General features: G+C 36.4%; 1 protein-coding gene across 4 annotated transcripts in view; it reads right to left on the bottom strand.

The window, feature by feature from the left end:
- Positions 1-64: 64 nt before the first annotated feature.
- PLS1 (plastin 1) overlaps positions 65-21,991 on the bottom strand; it is a 43,917-nt gene continuing 21,990 nt past the window's right edge. For 3 of the 4 annotated variants that reach the window (XM_017822394.1, XM_017822396.1, XM_017822395.1), the window contains exons 3-16: positions 20,784-20,947; positions 19,461-19,590; positions 17,658-17,790; positions 16,657-16,738; positions 15,228-15,393; positions 14,990-15,132; positions 13,650-13,745; positions 12,143-12,338; positions 6,939-7,017; positions 5,750-5,864; positions 4,921-5,054; positions 3,895-4,018; positions 1,745-1,869; positions 65-1,271 (exon numbers count right to left, since the gene is read on the bottom strand). In XM_017822394.1, coding sequence (XP_017677883.1) covers positions 1,136-1,271; positions 1,745-1,869; positions 3,895-4,018; positions 4,921-5,054; positions 5,750-5,864; positions 6,939-7,017; positions 12,143-12,338; positions 13,650-13,745; positions 14,990-15,132; positions 15,228-15,393; positions 16,657-16,738; positions 17,658-17,790; positions 19,461-19,590; positions 20,784-20,947 — 1,823 coding nt within the window. In that variant the 3' untranslated portion in view covers positions 65-1,135. Of the gene's footprint in view, positions 1,272-1,744; positions 1,870-3,894; positions 4,019-4,920; positions 5,055-5,749; positions 5,865-6,938; positions 7,018-12,142; positions 12,339-13,649; positions 13,746-14,989; positions 15,133-15,227; positions 15,394-16,656; positions 16,739-17,657; positions 17,791-19,460; positions 19,591-20,783; positions 20,948-21,384; positions 21,479-21,991 lie in introns of all 4 variants that reach the window. The other variant, XM_017822397.1, reaches the window with a different exon arrangement.

Below are 21,991 nucleotides of genomic sequence, written 5' to 3'. Positions count from 1 at the left end.
CACTTTGAACTGGTTTCAGGAGCTGAAAGTAACAGCTTCATACTTTAAAAAAATTGCTGTCATTTTAATTTAGTTGTCTTATTGTTTGGCTTCTGGTAACAACTTTATTAACTGTCCAGCTCCAGCAAGTGAAAATTTACAGCTGCGGAGAAAGGAGTACAAATACATATTTTAAAACTACTAAGAAAATAATTACGGACTTCTTCTGATCCAGACAATGCACCAGTCTTTCTACACAAAACCTGTGCACCCAAGATATACAATTTAGGAAAATCAAAGGAGTGACCTGTAAGGAAATGCAGTACAGTAACGTGAAGCCCCAAACTGGACTAGCCAGCTCTTTATTGTTTTCTTGATACAATATTTTATGAAAAATTAAAAAAACCCAACCAAGAGATGTTTAGTCCAACTGCAAAACTTAATACATATGCAGACCTAATGATGACATGACATTTCTGCCTTCTGTTGCTGGTTTTTTCATATGACACAGACTGTAAGAGTTCCTGCAGAACAAAACCACTACTTTTTTTTAAAGATTATTCCCACAAAAAAAAGTTTCATCAGCTTAATCAGTATTCATTAGTTTTCAGACATTATCATAGGCCTTCACTTGCTCTCCCTGAAGTCAATGACAAGACTCTCATTGTCTCCAACAGGAGTGAAGCTCTCCAAGAATAAGGCAAGGATGATAACTTCTGTGCAGTTTGGAGTAATAGGACAGGATTGGAATGCACCTTGAAACGTGTATGACTACGTGTAAGTAACACCCACAAAAATCAAACAATGTTTCGCAATTGGTCCTGAAATAACATATGTAAAACGATGCAGATTCTTAAAATGCTATGAAAACTAATACAAATGAAGCTTGATTAATATGGTGGGTTTTTTTCCAAGCAATACAAATCTATGATGTTAATTTGGTAATGAATGGGTTCTGAAAACAGTATTAGCCATAAATAATCCATGTGTTATGAAATGGAATAAAATTAACTAATATAAACACATTATTAAAAGGTAATTGATGAGTGTATTTATGCATACACTTTTTCTCATTTCATACTAAGCTTCAGAACTCTGTAAACTGCGAGGCATTCATCGTGTTTAACGTGGCAGAAAGTTATATTACATGTCTTCATTATTTTATTTTGTTCAGTCCTCTTCCCATCAAACATGCAAACACTGTCATCACCATTTTTGGCTTCACTTCAACCAGATCATCTGGGAGAGCGTAAATACGAGCACCAATTTTTCGAGCAACCGAAATGGCATACCTTGAAAACGAGAGAAAACAAAGACTGTCATTTGTCTGGCATCTCTAATGTGTCACGGTCCACAACAACAAAACGAGATTTTAATCTGCTCAGTCAGTACTTGGGCTCTACTAGAAAATGGCTGTTATTGTGAAGAAAGCATGTATTAGCGATTCTACTGGCAGATGTTTTCCTACTGGCTATCAAAGCATTTATTTTTGTCAAAAACAATATGGGTTGTGGCAGGCTATTCAGAAACCAATTGCAGTGCAGTGGTGGAACGTCATATCACCTGTGAATTTGAGTTCATATTTTAGATACTCTAGAAAAATAACTCAGTAACGTTAGCATTTATAATATATTCTATTTGAAACAAATCAATTAATATTACTGTAATCTTTCTCTGTTAACAAATCAGTAAATCATTAATTACACCATGAATTCATGCATTTCCCGCATTTCAGGAAAATACAGTGCATTCATTTAAAACTTACTTGGCATTATTCAATTTGTCTTGGTAAGAAAAGTCTTCCCTCTTGACCATTTCTGGACGAACTGCTTTTGGTGCAATGGCATCTATTAAATCTAGGACAGGTAAACTAGTGCTAATTGATTTGTCCTAAAAGAAAAAGACTCAAAAGATTAGTTTAAGGAATTTGCTTTGATTATTCCATCTTCACAATGCAAAAAACTCTACAGCACATCTTGCACACATACTGTTTTGTTACTTTATAATGTGAAGGTTTTCCTCACCCTTTATGAGATCTAATGTTCTTTTCTGCAATCAGAATTATAAGGTTCACTGTGCTGATATGATTATTACACCAATGGTTTAAATTTATTTGATGAAACTTCCCCCCTTCCCTAAGGAAGGAAGGGAATTTTGATAGAAGTCCAAGGACCAGACTTTCAAGACAACATCAGGATATTTACATTCCCCAGTACTTTTGGTTTTCTGCTTTTCTTGCCATGGAATTGTTTTCTGCAGTAGTTTATGGCTCCTTTTTATAATTTTTCAACTCAGATGGTATTCTGAGCTACTAGGAGCAGTGTGTGTTTCGTATTTAATACACAGACATTCTCAAAAAAGCAAGTGCTGTTGCTGCAATTATTCCTTCCCAACTGTTTGGGCAGAGAAGGAGCTGCTGATGCCAAACCAAGAGCAGACAGCAGCAGCCAAGCACAGGCCACACAACACAGCTGCCTGTCACCGGGTCAGAGCTATGATTCCCAATTCAGTGAAGTCCCACAGAGCCATCATATTAATTATACATCTAAAAATACTAATATAATTCTGCTTGAAGACATTAAATTCATGGACTATATGCCCAAGACCATAGGACACACCTTTGTCATTTTTAGTGTTTGAACTAATGGCAATTCAATAGCACTTGGCTTTCATAGTCCACAGTAAAATATCAGGCATTTCTGCATTCTCTACTGTCTGTTTGCCATAGTAATGCCAAAATCCAAAGAGTGATAGACAATATATACGTGAATATTTTAAAAAAATTAGTAGTAAAAAAAAAAGAATATTGAATAATGTCACTTTACATCAGTACCTCCTTATCTTTAGTGGTCAAACATCAGTTGAATTATCTTAAAAACACCAGTTGAATGACCTTAAAAACAAGCAATGTCCTACCAAAAACACAGGCATACCAAAAGCAAGATATTGGGACAGATTCCCTTCAGACTTTCATTTATTTAATACCTACATTATTACAATTTATGCAGAAATAAGAGAAGCAGCAATCTCTCTTAAGAAAAGACCTAAGTTAGCTCCTAGAATGAAAATGGAATATTTTGCTCTACAAAATTATATTGCCTGTTACCTAATAAAGCTTACCTAATTAAAGTTCATACCACAGTGAGCTCTCAAATATTTAACTTATGTTCCTGTTGTGGATCACAGACATAACTGCTGCTGATTATACAATGAACCTGTATAAGAATATTATATTTGCATGCAAGTGCCATTATTAATCTGCCATTTCTAGAGATTCACACAGCATAACACACCTGGCACACACATGGCTTCCTTCGCGTTTAGCACTTTAATAATGTGGAAGGAAAGCTTCCTTTATCAATTTGTTCCTATTGACTGCATGGGAACAGCTCCTGGTTGACACAGGGCTGCTGCACGTCGGCGGTGCCGAGGAAGACACAAGATGTCGCTGGTTACCTTGGGTTCCCTCTCCTGGCTCTGTCACTCTTGAGAACACCTTTTTAACCAGCTCTCAGTAGAACTGGTGAGCCGCCCCCAGCATTTCCAAAATTGTTCTTCATGCCTGTACGAGCATGTGTCTATATCTAAAAATTTGAAAGATACACGACATGCCACGCCCCAAAACATTGGTAACTTCAGGCAGAAGCCCCTTTGAACGCTTAAACTTCCTTTTTTTTTTTTTTTGTTGTTGTTGTTGGGTTTTTTGTTTTCTATCTTACTCCAGCTATTAAATTTCTTTTTCTTATTAACAAATTCGTAAAATACTTTTGAGGATTCACAAACTGTCAGAAACACTTCCTTAAAGAATTATGATAGCTGATGGGAGAGCCACTGTTAAAGCCAAACTGTTAACATGCAGGTTTAAAATCCCAGGTGTGATTGTATATGGAAGGAAGAGTAAATAAATTTGATTACCTTAAAACTTGTAATTGAAGCTTTCTTATCTGCTTTTGCAAGTGTCTGATTCACCCACTTAATAATAATTTCATCATTTACTTTTTCCCCCTCTCCAAGGTCTGATAGTACATTCAAAGTATACCTTCAGTAAAGAAAACAAGAGCCCAGGTTAAAACAAGTAGTAGAATTCAACTCTTCAAACAGTACAAAGCTACAAGCAAAAGTAAAATATTACTTCATCACAGTAACAACGCCAAGTACTTCTCTTCATAAGGTACCCTTACCTTATAAACTATTTAGTACTTTAAATCACTTTTTCAGTGGTTGCAAGAAAAAAATAGTATCCCAAACCTCATAATATTCACTGTAACATCTTCTTCATGTATTTAACTCAGTACACCATAATTAATTTTACTTTATGATTTTAAATGGCTCCCTACCATCCTAGTCACCTTGAAAACTGAATCACAATAGTCTGAGGAAAAAAAGTATTAAGTGTTTTGCAATCAGTCTAAGAAAACTGCCTTGTGGAAAACATTTGCAATAAAAAACTTTATTGAAATCACTTTATAATTTTTTTTCCTCAGTACACTAGCAAGATTTTGATTTTATGATAGTTATGTTGCTATAGCTGTGATGACCTACAATTGTTTTTACCCTTTTAACTTCTATAGTATATATTACCTCTTTCTTGGGTTTTACAAATATTTAAATTACTCTCTACTTACAGAAAGATACATGGAATCAACATGAAATAATCTGAGCTCTTTTTACTTGCTGTAGGATTTATAATTTTAATCCCAGTTTCTAGTTTATAAGGTTTTAAGAGTTGCTGTAAAATGTTTTTCAATCACTACACAGTATGGAAAATTACAAAACACATATAAAAGTTTATCTTTGAGAAGAGGGATATTTAGAGATTGCTCTCTAAAATACCCATTGGGTGAACTGACCACTGGCCTTAATTTGCCTTGATATACAAGACACATGCAGGCATGCACAGACACATATATACACATTTATCATATATTATGCCCAGCTTACCTTCTCATCAGCTGCCATACCAAAGCCAAAGTCAGAGTTGGATTACCCTCATTTAGATCGTGTCCAGCAATACCAACCAGTGAGAATTTGGCTTTTGCCTTCCCAAGTTCCACTGCATAATTGCAATTCTCAATCTAAAAATAAATTTTGTGTGCAAATAATGAAAACACCTTAATGTTTCTGCAATACAGATCTATAATCTGTGTGTATTTTAAATAACTTTGGCTTACTGTTACCTATGGTGAGATTTGAAGCTAGAGAAGGATTTCTACTCTACCTCCACTGTGATTAAAATAACACAGTTTTAACTATAAATGCAAGTGTGTAATATTCAAATGATTATATTTTTCCCACATTTGAAAAAAACAAGTTCACTTTCACTAGGGCGGTGAATTAAAATATACCTATATCAAAACTATACTTGGAAAAATATTTAAATGTGTTCTTCTTAAACATACAGTAATTTTTATCCTCTACAGTCACAAAACTAATGGAAAACTTGGATTCTGCAAGTCCTGCACAAATCCTCTGGGCAGCTGTGAGGAAACACCTCACAGGATAAGAGCACCAAGCTGTGATAGCTGTGTCAGACCTGAAACTTTCACTTATATATCCAAACCAGACCATAAAATACATATTGCCAAAAGGTGTCCACATTTATAAAGTGATATATGCTATAACTACTATTTATTCCTTGGGATAATATCTGGAAGATACGCTTTCTTCTTCTTCCCCCCCCAGGACTGTCTCAGTAGCACACGAATCCAGACAACACAATCAGCACAAAGGAGACAGTGAAGCTGGGCTGTGTTCCAGAGCCTCTACCCACCTTTTTCATATTCCCACCGAGCAGTGAGTAAGGAGGTTTGTTGACATGGTTCCAGTCAACCGGCACACGAGTCATATCATACAATTGGAAGATGATTAAAGCATCAGAAAGGTCACTAAACCAGAGGAAAACAACTTTTTTAAGCACAAAAGCTCGTATTGACAATGAAAGTAAGTACTTGAGACTCCTCAAAGCGTAATTAAGTCACTGAAAAATTCCAGACATTTAAATAAAAATGTGTGTCACTCTGTAGAGAAACTGGCCTATATTCTATTGCTTGATTTCAGCAATTATATAGATAAAATTCTGCATTTAATTTCATTATTTTCACAAATCTTAGTGAAGTAAGCTCACCCATAGGCTCTACCAACTTCAATTAAATAATTGGTTTCATAGAGTAGGCATATACAAAATAGCTGCTAAAGAGTTTTAATTTATTGATCTAGTTTTAGTTTCCTCGTGACTTTTCCAAATGTTAAATACTGATGCTTTATCTGCACCTGCAGATGTATTTTGCTAAAGAATAATCAAAACCAAGGTACTTATCTTGTGAAAAAAGAATAGTAGTAAAAGTATTATTTTCCCATTATATATTGCATTCCTGATAATCCCCTTGAGCTACTTACTGAATGAAATTCTCCACATTAAGCTACCTACAGATCGCTTTACAAAGGTCAGAAAACAGACACAATGAAACCTAACAGCAAATACACATGGAAGCAGATGCTCCCAGTTTCTCTCTCTGTCTCATCTTTTATTGACAAGATTTGAATCAATTGCTGGCACAATTTGAAAGCGACCAGAAGCATCTAAAAAGCATGTTATAAAGCCCTTCCTTTGAGGGAATACCCCACTCTGCACAGCTCCTTACAGTCTACTGAGAAAAAAACCCACGCATCATAAAACATAATTATCTCAACTTTAAAAAAAATGTAACTCAAAGCACAACTGAGTGACAGGACAACATAAAAACCTTCTTAGGTTTTCTAGTATTTCTAGATGATGGCTAGACTATTTGAGTATGATACTACTTAATGTGGTTCTACAGACCAGTTTTGAAGTTCCTATCACATTGTTTGGAAACCTGGAAATCACTGTTCTAGTAGAAATACAACTTCCCTCTCTTCTTCCCTTGTTTCTTGCCCTGTCATCCAAGGGAAGTCCAATAATTGTTTTAAAAACCCCTTACCTGTATAAATGGTTAACATATGGGCTTACACCCAGTGAATTCATCCAGTTTCTGAAAGTCCTTTCTTCCTTACTTTCTCCTATGGTGACAAATATAATTCTCAATAAATTATTGGAGAAAACACTTTAATAAGCAAGCTTTAAATGGCTCTCATACTCCTCATACCCCCTTCCCTCCCTAAAATGAGTTCATACTTTCCCTAACAGTGTCTATACTGGGTAACACATGAGACAATAGTGTCCAATTCAGACTCAATTCTGGCCACAGGGACAGAGGCACTAGAGGGAGTACTGTTAGGCCACATTTTTCTGAGTAAATACAATTTGATGAAATAAAATAGACTTCTTTTGTTATATTTTATGTAATTAATATATCATGAAGAAAATAGTGATGATTAATAATAATTTCCTAAAACTGAGTGACAATTGCATTCAACAGTATGGTTACATTTATTTGAAATGGCATCTTTTTATTAGAAGTTAGTACTAACACACATATTGCAACGGCTCCAAGCTGCAGACACTACAGCTCGACTGTCTCCACACAGAAGCTGCCAGGGTTAATTTGTGAAGGGCCTCCCAAAAGCAACAGAATTCACTTTTTTAGTTTTTAGCACTGGACACTTAGCAAGGCAGTGATGTATTGGTTACATTTGTGAAGCTGCCAAGGGGGACAGTTACCCTCAGAGTTTTAACCAGCAATTCTGCTTATGACAACTGCAGAAAAGTAATTGGGAAGTAAAACCCAACCTTCACTTTCCTGACTTACATTGCTTTTATCCATTGCCACCATGAGTCCTAAACCAACCCTCTTTCTCTATAAAGTTACAGCTTGTAATAGTACATTGACTTTCTACATAAACACTACCTAAATTTTAACAATGTAATTGTGGCCAACTGCCTGTGAATCAGTGCTGCATAAGCTGTTTTCTCTTACAGCAAAGAAGCACACTTAAGAAAATATTTTGCCTGAATATGTGAGCTTGGAATAACCTCATCACTTCATTCCCACAGTTAAGAAAACAGAGAGGACACTGAGGAGGGAGAAAACCTCCCCAAACAAGGAAAGAACAGATTTCTCTGGACTGAAGCACAAATACCTAAGTAAGATTTTTCTTCGCTGTTCTCATTTGCTCCTTAGAGGGTAACGATACCAGGTTTGTCTGATGAGGTTTATATAGCATGACAACTGTCTCATTTAGTACTGCAGTTGGAGGCTGACTACACAATAATGAATGTTTTTCCAAAATGAAACTACTGCATAAACATGTATTTATGTTTAGACTAGAAAGAAAACCTCTTTAATATTATTTTTCCATGCATAACATTGTCATAACATTGATTTTTACATCAGGGTCTCTTAATCTAGGTCTCTTACCCTTTTATACAAAAAGCCCTGGACTTCAGAAATTTCAGCTGTAGTTCACAATTTCTAACAGAATAAATGTTATTTAAAAAGTTTCAGCCAGCTTACCAGTTACTCTCCTGTAATTATGAAATAGTTTATATTCATCCTACTGACACATTTTCTAAATTATGAGTTTTTTCATATGCAATTTGAACTAGTGTTTGTTTCAAATATTTACTTGTAAAAATAACTAAAGAGTTACTGATGAAACAAGGAAAAACACTATTTTGCAAGGTCATCAGTCAGCTTTGTTTCTCATATTTCTTCCCACATTAAAATTTAAAAGAAGAATCACATTTTGTGACCAAGTTTTTAAAAATATCAGTTTCCCATTAAAAAAAAAACAACTCATCACAACTCAAGAATGAGATATAATTTAAGTTTATAAAGAGTATCTTTAGAGGTTATAGTATTTTGAAGCAAGTACCTTTTGCTTTATTTTTAAAAGTGTTTCGGGTTACCGAGCTTTGAGTTCATTTGCAGCAGTACCTAAAGTACTGACTGCAAAGTGCTTTTAGGAACACTTGTCCATTGCAAGGACAGTACCAGGGTTATTTAATGAACTCTTACTAAACAGTTTAGCTACAAAAACACATACTCAGCAACTGCACTCAGAGTTTTAAAAGGCATGCTTAACATTGTTGAAAGAATCCAAAGTAGCCAAGCAGGAGCAAGAGCATGCAAGTTGGGCTGGACCCTTTTGAATAGTGGGAATCCAGGAACTAAACCCAGCATACTATATTTAATATGCCACTCTGAACAAATCCCTTTATCATGCAACACATAAGCGTTTGTAAGTTTTCCAGATGGCTGAGAACTGATCAATTTTTTCTCTCTATTCTTTTATTCAAAATATACCTTGTGATCCTATCAGGAGCATATCTTCTGCTGAGTGGTGCAGCAGATAGCCAAAATCATTGGAAAACTGCAGAAAGGGGGCAGAGCTACACAAAAGAGAGAGGAGCAAATTTGGTAGTATCCTTTATATTTATTGCCATCTCTTTCTTTGAGATCACTATACCATGGAACTGAGTGGGGAGTAGCCATAGTGCGGGGGTCAAGAATCCAAAGAGCTGCAAATACCTAAGATTCTCTCTGGAAGACAACAGAGCTCAAGATGCAATTGCACTCTAAATTCAGCCAGCCTGAGTGGGAGTAATTCACAATAACAGCCATGAAGGCTGCAGTAATCTAAGCAACAGCAGAGGACATTGACACTGGAGGAAAGGTGGGTGGGGTGGACACAGGTCCCTCCTCTTCCTCCCCCCAAGAGCTCAGCTTTCTGTATGACCTCATCTCCAGGGTGCTGAGGTTCCTCAGAACAGGAGCAACATGCAAAGGTTGTGCATTAAGTGAAGTCAGGGCTGTCCCCTCCACCCCCACACAATGTCAAGTGTTCATTTGGTTGTGTCAGTATTCCTGAGGGATACACTCTCTCTGTACAAGTGCACATCACCAGGCTTGTTCAGTATTATCAGGGCAGATGTCAGTTTATGCCCAGAATTCATTATCTGAAACTCAGGAGAACTGCCACATCATACCCTTTGGGTGGAGCAGTCACTGAAAAGATGGAAGTTATGCAGGAAAATGAAGACTTTCAGAAAGCTCTACTCACCCACGCATGCCTACAGCTTGACATCTTGTTCATGGAAAGCCCTTACTGGCTAAACCCACTGAAATAACTGTATGGCATTTGACTTACTGCAACTCTTGCCCCCATTTTATGTGCATCACACCTGTGGGGTTTTTTCCTTCTCTTTTACTTATGACGGCATATTAAAACAATAGAAACATGTAAGAACAATGCAAAAAATCAACCAGAAAAGGACAGAGATGATTAAACACTAGGAAAAAAAAAAAAAAGAAGAAAAATTGCAGAATAAACACTTTTTTGAGTACAGAAAAGTACTAAATACAGTACCTACATTAGGAGGGGTCAAATCTGCATTTCATGAAGCAAAACAGGAAAGCATTATAAATTATGAGTCAGATTTCAACAGACAATCTATGATGAAACTACAGAGAAATTAATGTCATATTTTATATCACTACCTTGAGAAAATAACAGTAAAAACACAGGACTTTATGGAAAGAAAATAAAACATATTAACAGAAAAAAACATTAACAACATTGTCTTTTGGCTAAAATAACTATTTTGATGGTTTAGGTCTACATGACACCATGGGAGTTGTTATTTGGGGGCAAAGAAGAGTCATCTACTTGCCTTTGAACAGACAGCATTGGCATGATTACCCATCTCTAAAATATCTACTATAAATAGTGAGTTAATTTTGACCAGTATTTACCATTATGAAATGGTAGTCTAGCATTCAGGTGATTTTAAGTTTTTACAACTGTTTTTAGCTGAGATTTGATCTCATCTAAATATTTCAGGAAAGTCCAGAAACTAGTTCAGCTGGTTTTTTGCCATGCCAATGAAAACTTCCAAAATTGACCAAGTTTTCAGTGTTTTGAATCACATCAGCAACTTTGTCTTCAGAACACAGAAGCTGAACTAAACATATTCCACCTCCACGCAGCTCCTGTATAAATTTGCAAGAGCATACATTTCTAATAAAATTGCAGCAGAGGAAGACCAGACCTTTCCTTCAGTCATTTGTCCTGGCCAGCAGGGACTGCAGTGACTGGGGATATCACAGCTGAAAAGGGAAGGCTGTGCTCTGATACCTCTATCACAGCTGGCACCCAGCTGAAGCGAGAAGAGCAGGAAGCCTGACACAGGAGTGGTCTGGGGGATACAAGATTTGTGACACAGGGATGCAGCAGCACAGACAAATTATGAAAAAACAGGAGCAAAGGAAGATGGACTCACCTAGATGGAAAGGAAACCTGATAGGAACAGTAAGAGGAAGGCAGGAGAAGGCAGTGCAGAGGAATATGTGAACATTGCTGATGATTCTCCCGAGTGCGGCACCCCTGATTCTCACATTCCTTTGAGATCAGTGAACAACTGTGAAACACACTGGCAGGAGCCATTTCATTATCCTAGATTAGCTGGTCCACAGCAAGGGCAACAGCCAAAGACTGTTACCAATCATCCCTTTATCTCTAGCATTAGAGATCTGAACTGTACAGTTAAAGGCCAAACTCCCTGATACAATAGGATCTATACAGGTTGTTAATGCAATAGATTAATATAGGTTGCTGATACAGAAGCCTTTTTTTGAAAGAAATTTCCTGCCTTAAAAGGCAACAAACAAACACACACAAATATATATCAATGAAGTATGGGAAAAATACTTTTAAAGACTATTGCAGTTGCTGTGGGAACAAGTTAAGCCAGCAGCACCTGCATAAAGTTAATTAGAATCAAAAGGGAGTGTTTCAGCCTTGGAGCTAAGAAGGGGTGTGTGAATCAAAACATGGAGTTTGCAAAAAGTCCTGGGAATTCTGGTTAACTGAATGCAGGTGCTGCTGGCTTAACTTGTTCCCACAAGCTGCATAGTATGGCACTGTAAATTAGGAAAAGCTAGAATTTGTGCATCAGCTAATATATAAATAGTATGGAAAGAAGCATAGGAAACTGGAAGGAAAGTAGGAAGATAGCTTTTGCTCCTGCAAATGAATAATAGAAGGTTATTCAGGAATAACCACTTGGTCAGGCTAACACAAGGGAACAATATACACAGCAACAGGCACTTCTAAGGTTTATATTGATTGCTAGTGAGAAAAGACAGGCACCATCACACAGGGATCCTACATCACAACCTAGAAGGAATACTTAAATATAAATCACTAATATTCTTATCTTCCATATGCTTAGTAAGTTGAGTACCTTCTAATAAATTGAGATCGTAAGATGAACTGTCAGGCTTGTGTAGGGCTGGATAGGTGTTAAAGAGATTTGCAACAAAAGCTAAATTGAGTTTAGGGTTGCCTGCAACCACATCAGCTGGAGTTACAAACTGCCTGCAGCCCAATTTATCTGCCTGCTGGAGCATGTATTCAGCTCTCCTCAAGTCATTTTTATCCTAAAAAGAGAAACAAACAAACAAAAATTAATTTGCAGTAAGTAGCTGCACATTTTCGGGTTTTTACCAGATCTTCAGGTAGGAAAACCTTTAAATGACCCATGTCAGTTCCTCCCTCATTCCTCAATGCCTGAGCTATCTCTTGCTGATGATGTGACATGACAATTACCCTCTTCCTTCCACCTTTTTCTGTCCTTCACTTCTGTGGCTGCCAGCACAGCATTCCTCATGAATCCCAGCAACTGCAGCCAGAACTGTAGTGATTATGTTTCCATTTCCAGACTGTTGATTCCCATATTATATATTTTGCCAAAGGTTCACCATCACTGCTTTAAACTGATATTCTCAAGCACAGTAATTACAGATGATGCCCAAAATCCTAAGTGAAAGTTTGAATGCTTCAGGCTTGTCTTCCTTTTAATATTTTTGCCTCTGAATCATCGTAATTTGTCAACCTGTGTGTTTTGTACATTGGTATTTATTATTTGTACTAAGGTTTATAACTCAGAACATGATCATATAAACTGTAGGAAACTACATGGAAAAACTAACTACTATTCTTTCTCACTCCCCAAAAAATCCAAAGCAAGAGCAAACAAAGAAAACAGAGCTCTCCTTATGAAGGAGTTTGAGAGAACCAAAGCCTGTAAGCAAACTATTTTGCATATGGGTTTCATTATTATAATGAATAACAAGATTCTACATTAGATTCTGATTGATATATAGATATCTCAGGGATGCAGTTCAGCTTTGCATCAAATGCATTCTCAGAACAATCCTTCCAATAAGCACCATATTGCACCTTAGGCAAAAGTGTTTTCACATCCATGTAGGTTGGTTTTAGACCCTCTGTCCCTTTACAACTTCAAGCTTGATGGATGCCACACTGTCCTGCTCGTTATTGGAAGGGCTCACGTGTTATTTCTGAAATCTGTTTGAGGAAGGTCTGAGGAAGGATCACAAGGTTTGTGAAGTCTACTCTTTTTCCTTGTCTGAATTCCTAAAGAGGAAGACTGAGCAGGATGTTGTAATATTTGTGTTGGATGACCCTGCTGAAAATAAACATACACTACTCCAAGTAAAACACAGCTCCACACTTCAGACTGCAGGATGCATTATCCTGTTTCAGCAGCGTTCAGGAACTTTACAAGTTTTTTCCCATTTAAGCCTTTGTAACACTGAGGAATCTGAATTCTTGCACATGTTAGAAAACAAAAGAAGATTCAGGGGCAGCCTGGTAACCAGGATGTTGGACACATACACAGAGGTCTCAGATAATTCCAGTCTATTTTCCCATTTCTGGATACTCACATGAAATCCTGAAAAGTCAATTTTAATGGGCAGTTGATCAACGTCATCTCCTTTGGGTGCAATCTGATTTAACAGATGGTAGTATGCTCTTGAATCCTAAAACGAGCAGTGTAATAGTTAAAAAAATAAAAAGCAGCAAGTATGTAGCATTTCCTAGCCATTTATTGCTCTAATAGTCCAATCTAAAAGCCACATAAATCAAAAATACAGCACCCATATTCAGTGAATATGAAAGAGGTCATACAGCCATTTTACTACACTATTTCACATAGAAGTTATTTAGCCAGATGACAGAGAAAAGGAATGTCTGCTAATTATTCTGGACAATGCTAGTTTTATTCTGCTGAATATTAACTAGACTGTTGTAATTCAGATATTCAGGGCAAATTAATATAGAAAAATACCCAATTTGCATCTTATATTCAGTGTTGGTATTTTACACCTTTACTGTCCTTATCAAATAGACTGGTTTATAAAAATTTCTCTTTCTTAATCAGTGAGGTAATGGAAATTAAAAAAGGAGAGCAAGGTGGTTCTTTTAGGATGAATCTATAGTGACAAAACAAATTATATTAATTTGATGCAGTTTTCAGTGTGCTTCTGGGGTCCCCCCCCAGTAAGAAACCAGGAGAAAAAATAAAACCCTACTAGTTTTAGAAGTATTTAATACTTCTCTTAAACAGCATATATTTTTACCACAGTAGCAGTTTTCATATAAAACCTTAGTTAAATGCTTGCTTTAATAACAGCTTTCTTGGTGGCATTTCAAAATACCTAACTAGCCACTAATGACATGGTTTTCTTCAGTGAAAGGAGGTTTTATCACCTTAGGGAATCTTCCTCATTTGCTTTTAGTTTTAAAAAGTTGGTGTTTTCTCTCTTCAGCTGGGCTACTACAGAACTCTGCACACCTTACACAGAGTGACTGAAGAGAGAAGAATTATGCAGCTCTGCCCCCTGCCCTGAGGAGCAAGCACACCTTTCAGTCCCCTGTGTCAGTCACTTGGCACACCAGCAGTGGCTGGGAGTTATTAGTTAACTAATAAGGTAGTGCAAATTGTCCTAAATAACTCTAATCAGCACCTCAGAACATTAGAACTTCTCTGAATATGAGCTTGTTGGAAGTGTCCACATTGTGATGTGATAGCATGAGCAACTGAATAGGATGTGTGAGATCAAAACTCTTTCAGAGTTGAAAAATGCAGGGTGAAACTACAGCTAGAAAAAGCAGATTACTATTTTATCTAAATTCTTCTGATATGACTGATTTGTTTTTATGCATAGTGTGCATAATATTTTAATAGCATTATGTTCAATTATCAGAGCAAATAACTACAAACCTTAATGTCTTGGCTGAAGTTATTGATTTTCTGCCACCCTGCATTGGCCAGATGATAGTTCACCCAGCGTAGCAAGAGGTCTTCTGGGGAAAGCTTCATCAACTGATCTAGTTCTTCCCCTTCATTTAGCAAGGCAATAAGAGCTAAAAGCAAGTTTGAAAGAAAGCTGAAATCATTGCTACTGTGGTCTCAGCTAATTCCAAATGGCTGACATTGCTGTACCTGGCACTGCTCTTACCTTCATTTCTGGAGAGCTCAATATCAGCAAAAAGACCAACTTTAATGATCTGCCACAGGAGTCCTAACACCAAGTGTGGCTTCCCTTCTTGCAAATCTTGTGATCCAATATTGACAACTGTACAGCCAATGGCAGATGCTGAGTTCAGAGCCAGGTTTAGGTTTTCCTATTTGGAATATCATTGTTTGACAAACTCATGAGGCTGTAATTCTTAGTAAATTAGTTCATATTAAACTTTGGAAGAAATAATGCATTAGTTCAATAGAAAACTGCACTCCAGAGATTTTTTGTGAGCTACCTCATATCTTACCAAAATTTAGTAGAAAACATTATTGATACTGTTCAATACGGACTCACAAAAAATTGTGGACTACCTTCTGCAGCTTGGATCACTGAGGAATACTCTAATCAAAACACTTTTTGTAATTCACAAGTATCAGATGTACAAATTAAACAAAACTGCTTAAAATATCAGTGGCCTGATCCAGTGGAAAACCATGTTCATATGGAATTCTGCGCTGCGCAGAAGGCTACTGACATCACTGCCATCCCATCTTGAATCTTATACAGGCTGACACACTCAAGCAACTGTAAAACTGTAACTGAATGGAGAGCATAAGAAAATCACGACAATTCAACACCCTGACACTGAAAGTAAAGCCAATGATTGTCACAGATGAAACACTCCAAGGAAAAATAGCTGGCAGCTCTCATCAATATTACGATTTTCTTGTGTCACATTTTAACTATCTACAGAGACAACATAAACACACATAGTATTATCTTTGCTGACAAATCTTCTTTAAAATAAGTAGAGATTACAGAACCCACTTGGAGGATTTAGAACATAGTGTGGTTTAACTTTTTGTATTTTAACGTCACGGCCTGAAATGAAAAGTCTGCCAATTAACGGAGGTTTTTAATCAGCATTTTTTTCTCTCTGGGCTGCTAGCTTATGGATCTACTTCCTCTTCCAGACCTATTTTCTTAAACCCAAGATCATAAAAACTGTTTCTCTCAAATTTTACATGATTAAAAATTGAGGTTCTCATTTTCTGTCCAAGGTGCTCTCCACTATGAAAATACATCATCCTGCCATACAGCCATGCAGGTACTTTCTGCTTTGCTAAAGTACAACCTGACCATCTACTCAGAAGTCTAAAATTATTTTCTTCAGGTACTTAGTAAAGCAAAACAAAAATAGTGAATATGGGAAGAACTAGGGAAAGCATGAAAAATCCAAGTTTTCCTGTACATCATCTAAGAAACAGGAGAATTTAGCAGACTATTAGAATACAGAATTTCATGCTTTACAGTTTTTTTATTACATAGGAGTTTTAATTATTTTTTTTCTCCACAAGGAGAACTGTCACTAAATCAGAAAAATACTTTTTCATTTGTGGCAAGTTCCTATCCATGCAGTACTTACAGAAATAGTGAAAGGAGTGAGTTTTTTCTTATTAATAGCCCTTTCATCAATTGTATCTGGTTGTGAAAAATTGATCATTTTGCTAAGGAAGAAAAATCAAGAGTTAATTCAAACTTTCATTTTACAGAAAATATACTATTTGATTATAAACTTGTAACACTTTAAACTAGCTGAAAATACTTATGACAAGATTTAAAAAAACCCTCATCATCCTCTAAATCTCCCCTCCCTGTTAAATACTTGCACATTCATTCAGAACATCCCAGATAATGTTGCTAAAAGAAACTCGAGCATTTGGCTTTTATAATTAATAGAGCATGTCTTTACTGTCACAAAAAGGTCCTGAGAAGATTAAAACTGTAAACCAAAGTCAGTTAAATGGTCTCTACTGACAAATTTTGTAGTATAATCAGTGTATTCCTGCATTGCATTTCTGTAGTACCTTGTATGTACATGGATCTCAAAGGCTAATTCACATCAATACTAACATGCTAATCCCTTGTTAGCATGGTGTATGAGTAAGTACTATTAATCTACTTTACCTAACTAGAAAGTTACAGCAAACTGAAGTTAAGGGACCTACTATATGCTCTCTGTTTTGCCATGGATTTAATTCAGATTTCTGTTCCTCCCGTTCCATGATTTAGTGACTATAATTAGTAACTTCTAAAAATATTTTAAACATTTTCTAATTATTTCCACTAATGAATATATGAACTGCGGAATTATCATCTCCTTTATAAACAGCCTGCACATATCTGATGAGCATAATTACAGGTGTGAAGTGGAAAACCACTTCTATAACATATGCACAGAGTCATATAAAAAATTTGCTAAAAATCACATTTCTATGGGCAAACAGATTTTCCCCATTTTACACACTGGTTGAAATATTTAGGAGTGGAATCTTGATGTTAAAGCCTATCAGAAGTTTTCCAATTCATGTCACTGTGATCAGCATTTAACCTTTGAGATTAATTTCTTTTCTTTCTTGGACTCACCAAAGAAGGATGCCATCTGCAAGGGATTTAAACAGACTGGCATCTGATGGGTTCATGGGGAGGAGGTGCTTACAGTCTGGGTCATCTTGTAGAGCTTTATTTATCCAATTAACAAAAGCAACTTTTTCTTCCTCTGAAAAAAAAAGACAGCATTAAAATAGTGGATTATCATTTTCATGAACACATACTACTAAACATCATACGTGGGTCAAAGAGGTTCATCTGCAATAAAACCCCTGAGTTTCACAGAGGCCAGTTATGAAAAGAATCAGACCAGTGGGAAAGAACACAAAAATGGCAAGTACAGATTGATCTTTCTCCTATTGCACCCTCGAAATATCTGGTGATTTTCTGAAGAACATAAAAATCAAAGGGACATCATAGGGAAGGCATCCTCATGGCTGACTTCAAATTCAGTTTCTCAGCAATTACAAAGAAAAGAGGAAGATTTCTGATCAGAAATGTGCAACAACACAATTTATACACCATTGGTTTAAAACACAGCATTTCATTCTGAGAGACTGGCAATCTTTTTGAGACTGATCTGGACTGCTGAGCTGTATTTAGCTTTGAGAAACTTAAGAAGTTTAATATCTCAGTTTTAAATTCTCTTTATATTTAGTGCAGAATTTATTACTGTGTATCTAAGAAAGCTTATTGGGATAACAGTCAGTCAAGTATTAGTATCCACATTCCCAAACAGCACAGGTGGTATTCCTCTCCCTTACCTCAAGAAGCAAACAAGAGAGGTACCTACACCTGACTCCTTACACTTACACTCCTTACACTCCTTCCACTGTCAGTGGGAAATGTGAAATTCTAGTGCACCCTTCATCTCATCATAAATGAGGTGGTGATGAGGCCAGGCCACATGAACTGCACTTCAGTGGGGTCTGCTTCTCTCCACCAAAAATGAAAGGGAGTCTAAACCATTACCTCTGATGCCCTACAGGCATCCTTTGAGGTGGAACATATTCCCAGCCTTAGAGATCTACCAAGTGCAGCTGGTGCTATAAGAATCACACTGAAACAGAGGGTATTGCCACCTCTGGCTAACCAAAATGATTCTTTCTCATATATGGAATCTTAACACAGTCTGGAACCACTGCAAATTCCAGACTCAAATCAATCAAAAAAGTTGCAATATTGCCGATAGCAATGTGATCCTGGAAGGTGGTTAACACTCTGGCCAGGAGCTGCAATGCAATTAGGCACAATTACCAACTTAAATTACATGCAGCAGGGGGAGGCAGAAAGAAACGGATCAAATATTAAAAGCAGCTTCTTAAGTGTAAGAGAGGCTATGCAAAAACCATGCAGGACTGAACAATTCTGTAATGGCAGAGACAACTGAGGGGGCCATTCCACCCACAAAGGATATATGGTGGTTTGTTAAGGGTTTTTTAGTTTATGCTATTAACACTGTGGAAATGAAAATGAGAATTCATTTTTATCTGAATGTAGGAATAAGAGGAGATTAGCATGTAATGAAGGCAAAAGCTTGACTACCATTACTAGAAGAACGCCAAAGGGGCCATTTTTCTCTCCTTACATGCTGTCAGTGCTTGTTTTGCTCTTTTGCTCTTGCAAAGAGTCCCACTTGCCTCCAAGTATAGCATGAAACTAGTAACAACTGAACATAGCTAATAAACTATTGTCCACACTTGTCTATCTCCACATACTTTCTCTGTGTTAATTTGCTTTCAACACCAACATTTTTCCATTGTTTGGTTTTTTTGTCTGTAGTGCAAATTTAAAGAGTTTCCTCCATGCAAAAGTTGCTCATGCTTAATTATTTCTTACCCGAATAAGAGTGCTGTGTCCCCTCACTAGAGATTGCTGATGTTCCTCCAATAGCTGTAATACCTTGCTTTTTGTTTATTGATTTTCGGAATGATTTGCTGACATCTTTACTTTTCAATTCCTGAATTATCTGAAATCAAAAAAGTAGAGAGTATTTTGTGACTGATCATACTTTCAGATAACTAAGTGTTAATTCATATAAGTACTCTAGAGTTAGTAGTTAACCTGACTGCCTATTTACACTGACTTCTGTTCTAAAAAAAAAATTTACTGTATGGGTAGAACTAGTTTAAATCCTCTCATGAAACTTGCATAGTGGATGTCTAACATATTATTTCTCAGTGAATAACTTTATTAAGCCGTGGTAACTGAAAAAGTAGACATACAAATATCTACACAATTTTTCCATAGATGTTTTAGTAAACTGAAACACACATCTAAAGATATGCACATTTTCGATGCCTGTAGCATATTTCTCCCGCTTATTTCACCACATGCTGCACAGTAAAAGGTGACATGACAGTTACACATGTCCTTAATCAAGCTAAAAGCGTTTATTAACCTGCCTGCAATGTAAACCACATCTCAGATTTGCCAAAATATTGTAGAGATCTCAAACTGAACAGGAAGTAATGCAGTTCAACATGTGGAGGCAAATATTTGCATCTCACCTATGAACCACTTCAAATTAGAATCTTGAAAGGAAAGATCAATAGCTAGTTTAACAAGCATCCTGCTGCAATGAGCTGCACTACTCCAAATTGGAAGCAGAAAATAATCATCCCAAACACACACTAATCAACGGCCTGATAAGCTTTTGTTTCTTTTAAAGCCCACTAGTGAGTAATCCTCATTTAAAAAAGTCTAAACCTTTGAAATTTGTTCACTGAAAGGGAAAAACTGTGCCTCAGTCCCAGTAATAAACAGCCTTTAGTACAGAGATTAAGCATAGTGATAGACTAATGTTTGCACTACTAAGAGCATTCAGAGCCTGGTATCTAATTGTCTGCTCTTTTGTCAGAGGAAGGGCTGGCCCAACAGCTCCTAAAATATGTAGTCCATCCCTTCATCTTTGAATAAACAAAACAGGACTGATTTCAACTAAGGCACTCTCACATGCTGCTCATATCAGATCTATTAAATTAAAAAGGAGAGTGAAAGTGTAAAATAACTATATAGGATATTCTAAATTGTCACAGAAAACTCAAAATAATAGTTATATCTATCTAAAATAGTACTTAGTTATAGCACTTAATTCAGTTTTCTATCCTAATTCTTAACAGGTATCAGACAGTAGAGAAACATCCAAAGAGAGTGTCTTACAGAGACAAATTCTTCGAAGTTGATTCTCCCATCCTTGTTGCTATCTGTCACTAAAATGATTTTTTCTACAATCTCCCGGACTTTGTAACCAGGCAAGGGCAGACTTGCTTCTTTAAACAGGTCCTGAAGTTCATAATCGCTGACATACCCACTGTTGTCAATGTCTGTAAAATGAAAGCACAAGTTGTTACACTTACATAAAGAACCAAGTGTAGTAACTGTAAAGAATAAATCAAGTGTGAGAAATGCAGTTCTAGCAGATAAGTATTTCTTTTCCTGAGAGACATAAGTAAGTATGAAGGAATGCTTGTGGATTAGAGGGACAACTGTCTAGGCCTGGTGCCATCTTGTGATGTACTTTTTCAGGAGCTCTCTTATGATCCAAAGCACAGCTATAACAAGATAGCAAATTTTCAAGTAGTGAAGTTGAAGCTTTTTTTTTTTTTAAGACGCCCAACAAAATTATCTATAAACCTTCAAGTGAGAGGGAGATCAATTAATATATGCTTCCTGTCAATATTATACCATTTGCAATCAGGAAACTCAGCCCTGATGCATGTTGTTATTAGAAGAGCACACTTACACAAGAAAAACTACTTACACAAGAACTCTGCCTGACTCTGCATTTTGTTTCTTATCCTAGTATCTGATAGACATTTTCTGTTCTTCAAAACTTTTGATGTGGTTAGGCTTACCTGTGAAGAATAAATCCAGGATGATCTGTATCTGTTTATTAAAGGTGACCTTCCTTAATCTATTAACTAGCTCTGTTGGGAACAATTTGTGCTGCCACCTTCACTTACACTTGGCTCCCAAGACCACATGGCAAGAATGTTCAGGTACAGCAAAGTATTAGAATGCTTTTTTTTCAAAAAGAAGTACAGTACAGCTTCACAATTGTGGAAAGAAATTAATGGCTGTATCATAAAAATAAATTAAGAAAAACTGAGTATAATTTGTGTTGCTCATCATGAATAATGCAGCAGCAGAGAAACAATCAAAAATACCCTTTGTACTTTCACCTTAGGCCAATCTCTGTGCAGAAAGCTGACTTGAATTCATCTTAGTATAATAAAGCATCATTTTACACCTATGTTTTTACCCAGAGTAACATATAAATGAACCAACCACATTAACTGTTCCTGTTTTTTTAAATCTATGCATATTTCCATATATATGTATACACATATTTATACAAGCAGAATTTG

Source organism: Lepidothrix coronata, unplaced genomic scaffold, assembly GCF_001604755.1.
Source record: "Lepidothrix coronata isolate B3197 unplaced genomic scaffold, Lepidothrix_coronata-1.0 Scaffold97, whole genome shotgun sequence".
NCBI lineage: Eukaryota > Metazoa > Chordata > Aves > Passeriformes > Pipridae > Lepidothrix > Lepidothrix coronata.
Note: the sequence above shows the minus strand (reverse complement) of the source record. Positions and strands in the feature narration are given on the sequence as shown.